The sequence below is a fragment of the Hippoglossus stenolepis genome, chromosome 14 (assembly GCF_022539355.2).
Source record: "Hippoglossus stenolepis isolate QCI-W04-F060 chromosome 14, HSTE1.2, whole genome shotgun sequence".
Lineage (NCBI taxonomy): Eukaryota > Metazoa > Chordata > Actinopteri > Pleuronectiformes > Pleuronectidae > Hippoglossus > Hippoglossus stenolepis.
The window spans coordinates 20,469,718-20,488,165 of record NC_061496.1 but is presented as its reverse complement, the minus strand read 5'-3'; the positions used below and the strand labels follow the sequence as shown (position 1 = coordinate 20,488,165).

The 18,448-nt window shown below is 42.5% G+C and overlaps 1 protein-coding gene across 12 annotated transcripts in view; it reads right to left on the bottom strand.

Annotated features, from left to right (window-relative positions):
• dab1a (DAB adaptor protein 1a) overlaps positions 1-18,448 on the bottom strand; it is a 208,385-nt gene that overhangs the window by 39,074 nt on the left and 150,863 nt on the right. For all 12 annotated transcript variants that reach the window (XM_035177355.2, XM_035177354.2, XM_035177357.2 and 9 more), the window contains one exon: positions 5,903-6,157. In XM_035177355.2, the coding sequence (XP_035033246.1) occupies positions 5,903-5,972 (70 nt within the window). In that variant the 5' untranslated portion in view covers positions 5,973-6,157. The remainder of the gene's footprint in view (positions 1-5,902; positions 6,158-18,448) is intronic.

The following is an 18,448-nucleotide window of genomic DNA, read 5'->3' as shown; positions in this document are numbered from 1 at the left end:
GTCACTATCTGCTTCTCAGTGTCATTTTTGTCTTCTGCTCCCCAATCCACTATTGGCTTTCACTGACAGCCACAACAACAGACAGCCAATTCAATTCAATCTCTGTCTGATTGGAGGGAACAGATCTGATTACCTCTCATAGACAGCACACACACACAGATAGACAGACACACACTCACACACCCACAAAATACTGTTGTTTGTGCCCCAAGATTCCCCAGGGAAAGATATCAGAGTAAATGGCTGCTGTGATTGTGCCAGATAGACTGGATGTGTGCATAATATCCACACGAAGAAGATAATGTGTTTGCTAATCACACACCAGAGACGAGGAAACACACACCCACACGTATCCACCCATATCAACACACACTCTCACTCTCTCTCTCTCTCTCTCTCTCTCTCTCTCTCTCTCTCTCACACACACACACACACACACAAAGGCTAACAGCTGCACAGCTATAACCCTTAACCACTCTTTTCATGCCGCTGGCTGCCAGCTCCACTGTAGAAACACCCTCCCACACATCCTCCGCCAAATCCCATTGAGGGAGAGTTGTCAGTTGTGATGACAGTTGTCTGAGTGTGTTGACAGCAGCAGAAGTTATTGGAACTTGTAATAATATAGTGTCACATCATGAGCGACAGACAGGCATCCGTGAACGGTTGATTTGAACATTTAATGATGTTGCGAGTACAATACTGCGAATACAAAAAGAAAAAGAAAACTATTTCAGTTTGTCTGAGGCAAACGATGAATTCTAAACCACAAAAGCTGTTTACGAGCAGGGTTGCAGAAGTGAGGATCATCCAAATGATCTGCATGATCACTGGTTAACTGCCAAATACAAGCTTGCAAATCACAGTCGCACTTTACCAACATTTTTAGCCTCATATACGCATTCACAACCCTGATATTGTCCATACATGCTGTAACAACAATGCAGGCGCAGTGCCAGATCCACAGAGATATGCTAAAGTCAGCACAGTTTATTCACCAAGTGGGATTTCACTATTATGAACTGCTTTTTGTTGAGCTTATGTCAGAATGGAGAGGCTGAACGTCTCACTGCATCATCTGAGAATAAACACTGTAAACAATCAGTTTGTTCTGTTACACAACTGATCTAAATTAAAACACTACAATGAAAATCCACTGTCTCACAGCCTGAGATAGCACAACAATCCATCTGCCCAGTTTTGACAAGTAAACTATACATCCTCTGTAGGGAAGCAACAGCAGAGCATATGTTCATAAAGCATGAGGTAATTACATTAAATGCACTACTTTACATTGGACCGTCAGACTGATTTTCTTGCACAGCGAAAGCAGAGATGCGATTCTAAGATTCCCCAGAGTCAGGCATCCATGCTTCATCATACTTCATTAGGAAGGTAGGCGTTGAGATGAAAAAGTTTTTAAGTGGAGACAAAACTGTCTGCAGCCGCTGGGCTCTTCACAAATGTCAGATTGGCTCAGTGTTGTAATTAGACATCCACAGTAAAGTGTTTGTACTGGCAGAGTGTCATCTCCATGCTTTATTGATGATAAAGATTATCAAACTGTGCTTTCTTTTAAAAAACTAGCACTTGTACAAGTTAACAAGTGTGCACTCAGGACATCTTTCTGGAATCAACAGCCCCACAGAAACGAGAGAAAGTCTAAATAGATGGTTCCCAACCTGGGGATCGGGATCTCTCAAGAGTTTTAATATATTCTCAACTATGGGTTTTTTCCTACATGTATTCAAGAGTGTGGTCTTTCAGTATGAGAGCAGGATTTATTGATTTCACGCTCAGATTTTCAAACGCTCTCACTCAAAATCCTGCGCTCACACTGAAACACACCCTGCATGTGTTCAGATTTCCTGCACTGCAGCTTCAGCGCTTGTCGTCACGCTCACGCTGCGTCTGTGTGCATGACAAAGGTCAGCTCTTGGATTTCATTCATCATCACGACACCTAGCATTCTATTGGTTGGGGAATTTGGACAGATTTTATAGAAGCGGATATGTCAGGTGGTCACAGAATTGACGTGAGTGTGAGGAGAGGAGCTGAAGCTGGGGCGCAGGAAATCTAAGCACAAGCAGGGTGAATTTCAGTGTGAGTGCAGGGTTTCAAGTGAGAGCATTTCAAAATTAGAACATGAAATCAAGAAGTCCTGCTGTCAAACTGAAAGACCACGCTCTTGAATAATCATAGGAAAAAACATATTGAACAAACTGCACAATGATTAAGAAGATAGGAAAATAGTGAGAACATATTTCTGCTACACATAATTGTTTCATTTTTTACCTCAAACTGGTCAAAATGGATCAAATCCTTGGTTGAACCACCTACATTGACATTGTTAGCACTGTAATCTAATGGAAAATTAGGATTTGCAGGCACATGAGTAGAGGATGTGGATGGAGAAGGAGGGAGGGTGGAGAGAGAGCGAATCAGAGAGGGATAGAGAGGTGAAGAGATGTAATCTTTGTGGCTTTATTGAGGATTAATAAAGACTACTATACTTCAAGAATTGAGCCTGACCAAAGAGGAATGACTAATTTATTGTCAGAGGAAGCAGGAAGCCGCAGTTATTCAGCTGAGGTCATTTAAATGCTAAAAGTCAAAGGTTATCTCTACCTTGTCATGGTAATTCAATAAAAACCTTGTGGTAGAGAAAAAAGGTGCTCTTAAAAAATGACCTCTGAGCTCACAGACGAATCATAATTGTACGTACAAGAAAAAGACCTGCCCTCTGCACTGAGACCTGCAGCAACAACATGATGCATGGAGCCAGGAACACTACATGTGTGATTAATGTGTGACACACGGCAGTCCCATACTCTTTTTATTGCAGTGTTCTTCACAGAGGAGTAAAACAAAGGCCTGAGATTAAACAGCTCTCCTTCACATTGACTCATTAGTCTCTCTTATTCCCTCTCTCTCATCGTGATCAGTCTCTCCTCTGCGTCTCATTCATCTGGGCCAAGGTCGTATGAGTCAAAGCAGTGGGAGGAGGAAGAGGATGAGGAAGAATGAGAGACTATCCTGCTGAGATTCTCACATCAGCAATGGCGGTAAGCTATTAGGTGGATCTTTTTTTTCATTCAAATGCAGCAACTCCAAAGAGACCGAAAGCAGGGGGGCTGGAAAGGAACGGAAACGTGTGTATGTGCCGTACATACATGAAGGTTTCAGGTCAAACACATGAAGCACTAAACAAGAGCCTTATCAAAGTTTTCTATTCTCAGAGCACACTCATTGCTTGTGTTTGGTGTATGATTGCATTAGACTTTCATCACCCTGTGTGTGTGTGTGTGTGTGTGTGTGTGTGTGTGTGTGTGTGTGTGTGTGTGTGTGTGTGTGTGTGTGAAATGACCCAGATCAGAAGAGACATGACTACTGTGTGTGAGTAGAGCTTGATGAGTCTGTAGTTTTACAAATTCTACATGCCATTATTTCTTAAAAAGGAGTTGCAGGTAGGAGTGAGTGTGAAAAGGAGAGAGAGAAAGATGGGGAAAGGGGGGGAGTGAAACTAAAAACCCTCAAGTCTGAATGCTGAAGGCAGACCATTCATCTTTCCTCTCATATGCTCTTCTGGGCTTTCATCCCAGTCTGTGTGTGTGTGTGTGTGTGTGTGTGTGTGTGTGTGTGTGTGTGTGTGTGTGTGTGTGTGTGTGTGTGTGTGTGTGTGTGTGTGTGTGTGTGTGTGTGTGTGTGTGTGTGTGTATCTGCATCTACCCAAATATGGAGAGCAGTCTGAATGATGAACATGATCTCCATTGCAGCAGAGACAATACTGTTTCTAAATAGGACATGGGCATTCAAGCCTTCCCTTAGACAGTGTGTGTGTGTGTGTGTGTGTGTGTCTGTGTGTGTGTGTGTGTGTGTGTGTGTGTGTGTGTGTGTGTGTGTGTGTGTGTGTGTGTGTGTGTGTGTGTGAGAGGCAGCGCTTGTTTGTAGGGGTCGCACGACACCGTGTGCAATGAGGCATCTGCTGCAGGTGATACTGAGAGCGTGCACACGTGTGTGCATCTTTGTGTGACTGTGTGTATCCATTTACGTGTCGCTCCCAACGGTGTCCCGAGTTTTTGCTACATCAATCAGATGCTTATTCAGTGAATGCTGGGCGTCGCTCTTGTTATTGGGCAGGTGGCACCGAGCAGCTGGGTAATGGCTGCCAGCCTGGCCCCTGGCAACACCTCTGCTCTGAGACCACCCAGACCTGTTCTCATACACCTGCTAGCTATATGCCTCTGGAGCTTTTCACACCTGGATCTGTTTGCTTCTCACCAACCACAACATCCCTGCACCTGTTTGGTAGCAACCCACTGCACCGTAGTACCCCCACACCCGTTAATTAGCTACGAACAACACCAGCCCTGCATTCTGTCGTTGAACCTAAATCCATCATCAACAGCCAATCGAGACGCAATTAATAAAGAGAGGAGGGCAGCTGATGGAGCTGTGTGTGTGAAGAACCATATCTAACCAGGGTACAACCTGAGTCAGTAGGGAATTATTGACAGTACTCTCCACAGGGAAACTACATTTTGATTTTTAATAATTCCATGACCTATACTGACTTGATTGCAGCCTTTCAACTACAATCTGAATAGAATTATGGAACGGATCATTCTAATTTAAACCTGTATCACAATCTCAGGAGGACAGGTTCATCATTATGATGTTTCAGAACTTTGCTTGAGGAAATTCTCTCTAACTGGACCTCGTTGAATTTTAATTGAATACCCCTGATCTAAAGTGTGGGAGTTTTTAGTCAGAGACCAGTTTTCATATATTTTGTTGTTGGACGGCTTAATGTAGATTGATATATTCCCTTTACTTAAATGGAACAAGCTCTTGCACTAATTCTGTATGGGACTGTAAAAGGCAGATTAGCAGTTCAGACTGGGGTATTTTTTTGTTGTGGAATAACAGTGCATAGTATGTTTTTTGTCATATTTGATTGTATTGAAGAGAAGATCATTAAATAAATGAAAGAAGTGAAAAAAAGACAATTTTTAAAAATTAATCGGTAATAAAAAATAACCGTTGGATTAATCGAAACATGTATCCTTAAATTAATCAATTAATCGAAAGAATAATTGTTAGATTAATCGATAAATTAATAATCTATAGGTGAAGCCCTAGTGTGAATGAGACTTTAACTGAAAATGCTGCCTGTGTTTCAGGAGGAATCAATTCCCAATTCTCAACAGAATACCAATGACAGGTAAGAACCTGGTACTAATAGGCTTTTTCATTGTAGACGTTTTGACCTGTCACAGTAGGAAAAGCAGAGATGTAATAATAAAATCAATGATGGCTGAATTCCACTTATTAGTTTCAGTTTTAACGCTTTGGTATTGTACATGCTCCCCACTGTCACACTGTCACGGCTTACAGGAACACCTGTGCTTTTCCCACTATAAGACAGTCTGCTGTGAAAATCTCAAGTGATACAAAGTAATGAGCAACATGATACTTTTCTCATTAACTGTTTCCAACTGTAAAACTGGTGTTAACTGTGTAGTATTTCATCCTATTTACGGGTGAGGTTGTTGATTGTAACCAACAGATTATACCTCTCCTCATCCTCCCCTCCCCTTCCAATCATGTAAAAAACCTACGGTGGCCTTTAGGTACCATAACAATGAAAATGGCCATTTCTGGAGCCAGAGTTGGGTCGTGGGCTGTAGCAGAAACAAGACGGTGCAACAAAGTAGACTCCCCGACTCTAAGCTAACTCAATGATTCCTATAGTTTCAGGTGATGAAACAATAATAAAGAAATGAATACTATATTTCCACTTATATGGAGTAAGAACTACATAATGTTCAGCTCTGAAACATGCAGAAATGCAGACAGCTTCTGAACTGGCCTGCTGGATAAGAGGTAGCTGTGCTCTTACCTTTCCTTTTGGAGTCCCGTCTGACACTGCTGGGCCTGACCGCTGGCTGTAGCTCTGTCTCTGTTGACATCCTCAGGCTCCAACTGGGCTAGACACCGCTCCGCTGGGATCCGTTGGGCTCAGAGGGTCCAGTTCACAGCGTCAGTGCCGGCTGTGTGTGAGTGGGCGCCGGGTGTGTGTGTGGAGGCCCACAGGCTCATGGGAGAGGGATGGGCTTTAGCCCTGACACAACATCCCACACACACCCACAGAGAGCTGGAGAGAGAGAAAGGAAGAGAGGGGTTTGCTTTAGTTAGGTTGTGTTTACTGTTGGCAGGCGAAACCTAGCAAGAGTTCTCAGCAGGCATGAAAATGAGCTTGTTTCTGATCAGCAGCCTTGAGTGGATGTTGCCCGTGGTAACAGACGAGGGAGACCTGCACTGCACTTCTTGCTTCCTATCAGTAATGTGTTTCAACAAGAACACAGCCTGAGGAACAACCTGACTTCTCCAAACAACAGTATAACAAGCACCTACATTCAAACAGGTTTAAAAACACTGATACTGAGCAACTTCACACTAAATGTTTAGTCAGATTATGTGAAACCATTTATTAAAGGTTGTGCAAGAGACTATCAATTCTGAAGGATGAACCACACAGGCTTGGAGGAAGGTGCCTCATTTGTGGGAGAGGAAATACTTGGTAGTGGTGTTCTATTCAAATGACTTTATTCTTGGAATGTTATGAATTGTTTCTCATTAAATTATGAATTATTCTCATTAAATTATGATTTTTTTTCATTAAATCATAACTTAAGTCTCATAATATTAAGACTTTATTCTCAAAAACTTGATATCCAATATGTCCCTAATACTATTTTAAAAGAAGACAAAAATAAATACAAAACATAAAACATAACAGCATGTAGATTTTTTAAGTAGATGACTATTAGAGAACTATTAATGTGGACATGCCGTATTTAATTGCCATTGTTTCTGTTTTGATTTTGTGTTATTAATGGTTTCACTGCTGCACAAATTTGCAATGGAAAGGCCACATTGCCTACAAAACAAATACAGCACAGCATTCCCCTTGTATTGTAAAGTACTGCATTAGTGTGTTAGGCTGAAAGTAGTTCTTGTTTTCACCAGCTCAGTCAGTCTCTCCCTGCACCTGCACTCTCATCATCGGTTGTGTCTGAGTCAGGGCCTCTTGTTGGCTCTCTCCCTCTCCACCAGCTTCATTTTGTTTTTCAAAATAATTAGCTAGCCAGCTGGTGATATGTGGAAAGACCCATAACCTATGGATCCTGCAGGTCAGCCTGCAGGTCGGCAGGTTTGGGTGAGGTTACTAGAAAATGTCACAAGTTCAGGCAGGAGTCAAAAAGTGAAAAAGCATTAGGCTCGGCTGGGACTATACTCGCTCTCTCTTTCAACATACACATGCACACACTGCAGGGAGCAGGTCTTCTTATGGACTGACTGTAAATTCAATAAATAGTGTCAGTTTCAGTCTTCTTTATGTCCCCTAGTGGCACGACAGTAGGATCAATATTAAATAAATATTAAATTAAATTTTCCCGGCTATTGTGCTATGTCTGCATCTCCCACATTAGTTTGCCATGACACTGGGGTGACAATAGGAGAATCGGATTATGACGAAGACAGTGTTGATGAGAGAGAAAGCTTTATTGTTTTTTTATATAGTGTGCTATTGTTTATTTCATGGTGTTACAAATATTACCCATTACAGCAATAATTTGTTTGGACAACACTTGGCGTTCTTCCACAGAGAATGGATGCAAGTCAAAAAGCATGGAAGAGAGTGATCATGATACAGGACGAGGTCATTCCAAACAAGAGAAAGAATCAGACCAGTCAAAATACAACAAGGAGCTTATAACTTAAAGGTTCAGTGTGTACAATTTTGAATAGAAATCAATCTGAGAAAAATCTGTGATGTTTTCACTAGTGTATAATCATCGAAATTGTACGAATTGTTGTTTTCTTTACCCTAAAACAATATATATATAAATACTTTATATTTGCATCCAAACAGGACAAACTAAACACGCTACTAAATTCTACACACGGAACCTTTAAAGAACATCTACTGCTGTCTCATGGACATGGTTTGGGTATGAAATGTCTGACACTACTTTTTGAATCATGCGGCTGCCTAGTCCCCACAATACAAACACCAGTAATCTTATAATCTTACTCTTTATATAACATAAGATTTGGGTCTTATCGCTCAGCTCTATAAGAACCAGGTTATAACTAACTATGATTTCTCTTCAACACTACGGCCACACTTGTTGCCCCTCCCGGCCCCTGTCCAGTGCCTGATGGGCCCCTCTGGCCCCAGCAGTCTGTCCTTTCTTTGCCCATCTGCTGCTACTTTATTCTGAAGAGTTGCCTGGCAGTTACTTCCATAACCTTGCAGCCAAACACTCTCAGATCTGCTCTCTAACCCTGTCACATAAATGCATGAGAACACACACACACACACACACACACACACACACACACACACACACACAGACACACACACATTAACATGCACACACAAGTGCAGACAAGCTCCTTTCTTACTCCAAGTTGCTGAAGTACAAAGACAGCAGGAGACAGCTGCAAGTTGACATGCTGCATAATGAATCCAACTAGCTTCTGAGCTGCTCTTCACCTCTCCTTCCACTGTTAGTCTTGACCCCTCTTTCCCTCTCCGTCCTCATCTAAAAGTGGCTGAGTGAAGGCTTGAGCAAAACCAAAGACTGGTGCTTCTTGGGAAAGAGGGAAATCTCTCTTTTTCTCTTCCTCCCCCTCTACACGGTGTTTCTGTGTGAATAGGAGGCCCCTGTAAGCCTCGGGCGAGAACAGATGAATTGAGAGGCTTTTAATTTGCTGCAGACAGAAAAGAACAGAGTCCATTTAATTCTGCCAGCAGAGGCCATGTCGGCAAAATGCTGACAATATTCTTTATCTGGTCCAAACACACTGGAAAAGTGTGAGTCACTCCAATTACAGGCATTATCAGCAGCACTGTTCCACCAAATGGATGGAGAGAGAGTGAGTGTGAGGAGAGAGGGGTTAGGTGGAAGAGAAATGAACAGGGTGGAGAGAAAGTGAGGGGTGAGGGAACATAGAGCGGGTGAGTAAAATAATGAGAAAGGGGTATAAGGGGAAAGGAAAAAAAGCCCAAGGAAGTAAAAACCGAACAAAAAGGATGGAGTTTGAGCTGCTTCAGCTGTAACCCTGAACATGTCCCCCTCTGTCCCCCTCTGTCCCCGTCCTCTTTGTTCTCTGAATTTGTTCTTCTCCTTCTAGCTGCAGCGTCTTTCAGGCAGCATCTGGAGTGTTTAAGAAAGGCAGTCTGTTAATCCTTGAAGAGGCAGGCGAGAAACCCCCCTCCCCGCCTTAACCTAGAAAATAACTGTTTTTTTTTCCTACAAGAACACAGATATAAAGATTTCACTTCTGTGGAGTTGATAATCAAAAATATATCAAGAAAAAACTGTGGAAATATTCCAGAGGTTAGATTCCATGCTGTGAGAGCACTACTCACATAGTTGTAGAAGCCAACCCAGCAAACCATTGCAAAAAACTAAAAGCCACCACTTCACCAGTGAAAAAGAGCAAAAAAGAAAATGAAACTGAGGCTGAAAATGAAAAATGTGCTACAGCACCACTCTCCAGACGTCTGCAACGCTCCAGACATATGGTTGTTACTCCGGAGACTCCAGGAAAAGTTCTACATCTAAGCTACACTCCCTGGGGGGGAGAACAGGCTAATTCCTCCAAAAAGCTGTCCATGTCTAGCTGTATAAATTCCCTGCCTCATATTCACACACACACACACACAGATAATGTGAAGGGAAGAAGCACGAGACGCCATCATGAACACTGTAGTGGCGGTTTGACCTGGAATCAGTAAGTAAGCTAAAAGTAGCAGCGGAGTAGGATGTGAACATGGCTTAGTGTGTCTGGATTTAGACATAAATCAGAAGCCGCACCAGAGGAGAGACAGTCTGGGAGAAGGGCACGGGCAGCAAATTGGATGTCCGTAAATGGGGCGCTGCCAACAGGCACGGGTGGGTGATGTGAGGATGTGTGTGTGTGTGTGTGTGTGTGTGTGTGTGTGTGTGTGTGTGTGTGTGTGTGTGTGTGTGTTCACTGTATATATACGCGGACCCGAAAAACAGGATCCTGGCAGCAGGAGCTTAATGCCCAGAAATCATCTGCAGTGCAGTCTGCCAGGCAAATGGAAAAGAAAGAAAGAAAGGAATAAGAACAGGAGGGGTGCTGGCTTACTATCCCTCTCCCTGGGTCCTCTCTCTCTCGCGCCCACTTCCCGCTCTCTCAGGGTAATTGTGTTCTGTCCATCAGGCTCAGAGTTAGATTAGCGGCTGCACTCATTCAGCTCTCCTGCCATCTCAATAATGAATAATCATACAGTCCACCTATACACTGCTTTTCTCGCTACCTGTGCTCCGTCCATCTTCAGCCTCCTCCCCGCTTCGCCTGTGCCCACCTTTGAATCCTGACGCCTTATCAGACTTGTTGTTAAATAACCATGACTGCATGTACCAAAGGTTATCCCATGTTACTTTATGACCTGGTTCAGATGTTTAAAGGGTAAATTAACAATGTTTCACAATCAGACACATTGAAATGTGGTTTTAGGGACCTGCATGTGTTAACTAGACCTTCAACAGACATGATGAAGTTCTATTTAACACATGTAGGGTGTAGACTAGAGCAAGCAAATGAGAGAAATGTCAATCAACGTTTATTCCATCTGGAAAAAACAAAGGTTTATGCTAACAGCAGAAACTAGGAATATGAATATGCCAATGAAATACTGAGACCCACCGGTTTACGATGTGCAGTAGGTCAAATACAGCGTCCACTCAACTCTGGCAGCCGAAGAAACTCAACAAGAGCAGTGACGAACGAAGAATGAGCCAGAAAAGAAGTGAGGAAGTGGTATAAGATTAACTAACAGAGAACAAGACGCACCACTATGGGTGGATGACTTAGCAGACTGTGTATGTCCGTGTGTGTGTGAGAGAGAGAGAGAGAGAGAGAGAGAGAGAGAGAGAGAGAGAGAGAGAGAGAGATAGACAGAGAGCTTGGGGTTAAAGTTCAGTATCACACCTTAATGACTTCCTCATATTGCTGCACTTTGTCCAACACTCAGCCAACAATAAATGAAGGGTTGTGTCCTCTTTCCAAATCTCAAACTTAGTAAGAGATTAACATTCAATATTTACTGATAGATATTATACATGGTAATTATGATTGAGGGGCTACTTTACCCCTACGTTTCGGGTGAAAGGGAAATGGAAATTCAAACAAATGCCTTGACAACGCAGTGCTGGGAGGCACGCATGCACGCACGCGAGACAGCTGACGGGCAGAAGAGGATTGGGAACATCCGAGAAAGGTGACAAAATGAGTGCAGATTCCCATTCACGAGCATCCCATCTTTTCAAATATATATAAATGTCATGACGTATAGATATCCCAACTGGTTGACACTACGTAAGCGTTGGTCCTGCAAGGTTGTTTTTATAATTTAGGTTATAAGTGTGATATAAAAACCGGCCTTTACGTATTTCACCAAAGAACAGTCATTTAAATAAGTTTACAGATCAAGATCACATCTAAGTGTGTAGTGTGTAGTATCACTTTAAATGTGCTGCAGCCAAAACAACTGACACCAGCTATTTGCAAAAAATAATTAAGTAAATAAGGTAAGTGAATCATAAAAGAAATAGATTCAGTAATTATTAGACATGCAAATAAAACTGATAAAAAGAATTCTGTCACTCAAAACCCCCTCTCCTGTTTCAGCTCCATCTGTCATTCTTCAATGAAAAGCCAAGCAAATTATTATAAAAGATAATTCTGATACATTATGACATTTTGTTTAGGATAATTAGATGTGTCCACACTGATGTGTTATTATTTCAAACTGATTCATTGTTCTGTTCATTAGCAGTGTGATGTTTTTCTGTGTTGTTTGGGATGGATCTGACTTTTTTTTTTATTTTAAAATTGCAGGAAACTCCTAAGTATTGTGGCCACCAACATGTGATGTCCTGCATGTTACTAAACAAAACCCAGCCAATGTCCTGACAGCTGACTGAAGCCTCACTGGGTTTTTACTTGACAGCCATTGGCCACTAGTACTCCTTGAAGTAAAAAAGGTTGGATCACTTTTGAAAGGGTAAATTATAAAATGGGAATGGAAACAGGAGAGCAACAGCAATTTGGGTCAATGCAGTAATCACCCGCTGAGAGGCATCTGACGAAATACATATGATCACAGCTCAACACACCATGGTACAGCTAAAGCATGATATGCAAGGCCTGTGGTACAAAGAATAGGTTTGACACTGATCTAAATAGAGATTGCATCCCCCAACACCACATTAGCCTCTTGAGAGTGAAGCAAGAAAAACAAAAATTGGGATTTCAACAGTGGTTATATCTGTTCCACGTATTAACAACGACTCAAAATTGTTACTGCAGCTGTCGAGTGGATAAAGCACCAGCTATTGCACCAGGCCTGGAGGCCTATAAGAACAGCAGTGCAGCTAATTCAGCAGGCAGTAAGCCAGGCCAGCAGCCAGCACAACAGCACGCTGCAGGAGGGAAACATGGAAACACAGGGCTCTGAGCTGCTTTAGGTTCTCCACACGGCTCCCTGCCTGAATGACTACAAGGAACATTCAGCAGAGGCCTCATCAGGAAAAGGTAAACACACTCACACTCACACACAGACACACACTCGATTTTTCCACCCACAATCTCCTGCCAGAAATAGGACACCCCACAAGATGACAGATTCACGCGCACGTGCAGATCGCAAATTAACACAAAAAAACGTGCGCGCGCGCAAACCCACACTTACTCCTCAGATTATCTTCACCTTACCTATTTACAGACACAGGGCTGTAGATATCAAAGCACAGCACTCTCTTTGGGGAATTCCTCCTTTCACATGTTTTGAGGGGAAATAGATGAAAACGAATCTCGTTCTCCCTGCACCTCCCCTGTGTGTGTGTGTGTGTGTGTGTGTGTGTGTGTGTGTGTGTGTGTGTATCTTGTGCTTTGTTAATGTGCTAAAATGTAAATTTGTCTTGCTCAACAATGTGTGTAAGACGGTCTTTTTCATGCAGAGAGGAAGCAGCATATTTGCTGACAGACTATACCTTTATTAACAAACCGGCACTCTGATTCCATTTTTCTGTCAGTCTGTCTGTCAGTCTGATCTCCTCGCTGTCTGCTTCATCCCCACTCTACTATTCCACTACAGCAGTCTAACACATGTGAGACACGTTTCCTTTTGCTCAGCTCCAGCATCGCATTTAAGGTGTGATTCATGCTTTTATTCATGTACTGCACATTTTCCCCTTTTTCATCTCTAAATATGTAAAACTTCATGTCTTCGCACATCCAGACCTGCTGCATGTTGCTCCTCATTCCCGGCACTCATGTGCAGGTGGGAGTAGCTCCATCCTCTCCAAGAATGACTTGGTGATTTATGTTTGCTCGTGGTGCACAGAAGAAGGCTAATGTCAGCAATATGGTAATGGATTTCCATGATCAACCGAGTATGGCGCTAACACACAACAGACCTCTCGGCTCTTCAGGTACCATATACCATTTTCATTTATTTTCATGGCATCTTTATTCTATGCATCACCAGTTGGTGAATGAATGAATAAATTGTGTACAGGGGGGGGACAGCAGACACATTTAAGGAGAGGATTGGCGGTTTTGATACTTGATCACAGCTACACAAGTTGTTTAACAATTTGACCTGTTGCAACCGATGTGTCCCCAGCAGCTCTGAAGCCAGGGGTTGCTCTTTGCACTGGAAATCCCATCATCACTGAGCTACACAGTTCATTGTGCTGCTGGCCTGTTAAAAGTGTCCACTCAACATGATTTAGATCCCCCACAGGCCCTCTGGACCCCATCAGCTGGGCCCAAAGTGACTGATAGATCTGCTACATCTGTGGAGTGGAACAGAAGAGACGAGGATTCTGGAGCATAGAAATAGAGCCCGAGCCTGTCGGAGCAGAAGACTGAGACTTAATGAGGGATGCAATCATCAATTATTCAAAACACTTAATCATAGTGTTGCACGATGCTGTTGCCCAAACACATGTGCACACTGGATAAACACACACACACACACACACACACACACACACACACACACACACACACACACACACACACACACACAGAGATACAGATAGATGGATGAAATGGGAAATAAAGATACAGAGAGTATACTGTTGCTTCACTGTGTCTGTATCATTTCATTCTGATACAATGAACATTAAATAATCAAGGCTTACACATATACTCACTTAAGGAGAAACCTCAGAATAAATTGTACCTGCTTAAACTGTGCTGTGCCACTGGAGAGTGAGGTCTGCTTTTCCCTTTACCCTGACCTGTAAATGTTCTGTATGTTGTGGACGACCCACGGGAAAACAACGCATGACAACAACCTATGACTGAGCTGGTGTCTGTAGTTCTGTTTTATCTATTTAGCCTGGTGTTGTGTTCTTGTTGACCCATTTACTGTCGAGGTGCGGTTAATTAATTCCTATTCACCAATCATTAGCGACTGACATGATTTTTATTCAACATGGAAGCTGTGGTTCATGGGAGCAGTTAATGTTTTTCATGAAAATCAGTTGCTCTTAATTAAGCTTGTTGCTATTTTACGGTTTCTATTTTAATAGATGTAGCTATGTAGGAGTAACATACTCAATACTGCCAACAAAGTTATGAGTTGTCTTTCCAACTGATTCAAATGGTTTTAGCTCTGTGTCTGATTCATAGATCTGGAAACAGGCAACTAGGACAACACCCCCCACGGGACGATCACTGCCAGCCTGTGGATTCAAACCTTTGAACTGGAGCTGTGAGGAATCACTGATAATCAATATATCACATTTCTCCTCATTGTCAGGATTTAAGATATCCAACACTCCAGCCCTGAACTTTTAAGTGAACCAGGTCAATTAAAAACAAATCATATCAGCCATGATATGACACATCCAGATTAAATACAGTTTCATTGTCAAAAACATTATATACAATTCAGTTCACTTCATCAGTTAAATCAATTTATTCATAGCCGGGCCCCAGCAAAGTAGCTGACTCATATTACCTTTCATACAAATGAGAAAAAAAACAAGATTAACTGTATCAGCTTTAGTAGATACCCTGAGATGAGGTATCAGAATAGATATCAGGCGAGAAAATGTTTCTAGACTCAACAAAATAAAAACCTTTTCTCTAAAATCTGCACACTCATGAAAGTGTGAATCCAAACATACACCTGAGTATAAGCACACAGTGCTCATTTGGAGAGGCTCGTGGTAATGTTTGCTTTCTTCTAGGAAACAGCACAGTAAAATACCACAGTTTTTCCTAGTCTGTACACATTTCAGCAAGGAACAGCATGACACAGACACAGAGCAGAGGAAGAACTGGATAGCAGAAAAGAGGAGTAGGCAGTGACTAAAAGAAGGGAAGGATGCTTTAGGCTAAACCTTCAACAAAAACAGCCCCAAACCTCCTCACTTGCAAGCCGCTGGCGAGATGAGCTGCTCGCTGCCAGCAACTTGTTCCACAACACACATTTGGAGAAGCCAACGGGTGAGTTTAATCAATGGTGTTCTTGCTCTGTCAGCGTGTCGATCTGTGCTGCAGGGGGAGGAACATGTTCTCCACTTCTGTCCTCCGAGCCCAGTCAGAGTTCAGAGGGAACGTCTTGGTTCAACCTACCCTCTTCAGCCTTTGGGAAAAAATCCCCAAGGGGGTACAAGTACAACTTCTCCCCAGTCCTAATCCTGTGCAGTCTCCTGCCACTAGTGGCCATCAGTCAGCCACAGTTCTTGCCTCCTGCCCGTGTGTCTAATCGGCCCGAGCACACTGTCACAGTCGCCTGCCCTTCCAGTTAAAACACAGACAGCCAAACAAAATCAATCTTTACTGAGTGTCCGTGTTTAATAAGGCCCTGTTGTTTCTTATAGACTCTGACAATCTGGCAACATGATCAGGCCACACACAGAAAGACACACAGACACAGACACACACACCAGGAGCTCAGAAATGACGTTTTGCTTCATTAGAAATGGGCTTTGATCCTCATCAGGTCTACTGGTCCTGACAAGGTCAGTGTTTATGCTGGAAATGGTCCAAAAGAGGTAACAAAAGTGAGTATACACACACACACACACACACACACACACACACACACACACACACACACACACACACACACACACACACACACACACACACACACACACACACACACACACTACGACTCTTATCTCACACTGTACTTTGTTTGTTCTTTGACTGATTCAGCTGTCCAACCATCTTTCTTTCAGAAAGGAAGACATGCACAAGAGAGCACACACACCAAACACAAAATAGATTGCACCCTCTGATCAACAGACTCAGAGTGAATCACCGGGGGATTGTCAGACTCAGGGAAAGTATTTGCATAATTTCCATTTGTGAATTCCAAACTCTTTGAACTTTGCACAAACATTTCCAGCACAAATCACTCCCTCTAACACACACATACACACACACATGAATGTGTAAAAACGTGTAAAAAACTCATGCTGCATATGGAGTCTGTGAAATTCCCTAAAGGTGAAACTTTCTGCCAGTGCTCGAAATAGACCCTTTTAGCACCCTATGGTCTATTGGACTGTTGGACTGTGTGAACTCTCACTGAGAGTAGAGGGGCTATTGGCATTCAGCTCCCTGTGGGACTCCAAGTCAATACAAACCTATTAAAACTCAGAAAAGGCTTTGTGGGTTTGTATGTGAGTTTGTGAGAGAGAGAGAGACAGAAAAGAGGTGATGTTTTTCCAGCTACACACAGGCATCTGAATGACGTCAAACACTTGGTGTGGATACACAAGTACACACACACGGTCTCATTATTTGTGTGTGTGTGTGTGTGTGTGTGTTTGTGTGCACATGTGTGCATGCATGTGTATGTCTGCATGTACAGTGCGTGTATGTAGTACAGGTAATGATACTGTGCTTAAGTCCCACCCCATCAGGGCCCAGCTTCTCAGTATCATCCATCATTGTGCAGCTGCTAATGATAGCAATACATACACCAGCACAGGGGGGAGCAGGGGAGCTGGACAGAGGAGTGGGGAAACAGGCAGAGGGATAGACAGAGAGGAGGAGAGAGGCACCCAGAGCTGATGATAAAGGGCTTTCTTTTTTGTCTTTAAGGGATAGTTCACCCAGGAATGAAATTCACTCATCATCTACTCACCACTATGACGATGGAGGGGTGGGTGAAGTGTTTGAGTCCACAAAACACTTTAGGAGTCTCAGGGATAAACAGTGCTTAAGCCAAATCCAATTATATACAATTAAAGAAATTAGTGACCAAAGCATAGTATGTAATAAAACAGAAGAAAACATAACATGCCTCCACACTGTTCGTGTGGTTTCATCCAAGTGTCTGCAAGCCCAGACATTCAAATTTGACTCGGAACGAGTTCATTTATATCGTGTTTTTAGCCTAAATGTCCGCTTATAACTTCCGACAAGTTGCATCCAGGGAAGTGCTCATGTCCGCTAGCTTAGCCACTTCTGTTGGACTGGTGGGAGTGCAAAAAAGTCATAATTCTATGTGTTATCTATACCTAAAACTATTTAAATAGTATAAAAGCTAAACTCTACAATGAAATAAGATCGTAGCATTTGAAATAGTAAATGTATGGAAAAACTGAGGCTATGAACACCTTCATCATAAATTACTACACATTAATTCTGAAGACCCAAAAAGTCTACTCAGTCAATTTTGGCAGAACAAGTATTTAAAAAAAAGTGGTGTCTAGAGATCCCTCTGCACTGACATATATTTTTTGAATTGACAAAATTGTCATCTGCATTGTGTTCTCAGTGTTTTTGTGAATAAGATTAGATAAGTAAGAACTTTACTGTACACTGTTGTATGTTCTGTTGCATAAAGATCCTTGTCATTCCAATTAAGGTAATTGGAATTTGAATTTCCATTTGAGAGGGAAGGAGAGAGAGCTGGAGGAGAGCAAGCAACAAGCATGAAGAGGGAAGGAAATGTGCTGTCACAGGAGTGAAAAGAAGATCTGTGTGACTGGAATAGGGAATCTGAATCTCCCAGTCCCCCCCCCCCCTTTCTCCCCTCATGCACCCACAGACACAAACACTCAACACTGCCCATTGTACGAGCTCCATTGCATCGGTGTGGATTAATATTAAAGGCCAGTGGATGCTCCTTGTTTGACATGACCTCTTCACTTCTCAGGAACAAGACCAGAGTGTGCACCTCTGCAGATGGTTCTTTATCTTCTCTTTATGCCTTTATGGATAATTCTATGCTAAATTGGGCTTTTTTAATGTCTCACTGACAAAAACGAAAAAAAAATTGGTATATATTTATAAACATCTAATGAAATGTCATGTTAAATATTCACAAAAACAAGGTTACGTCAGTCTTTCAGGGAATTAA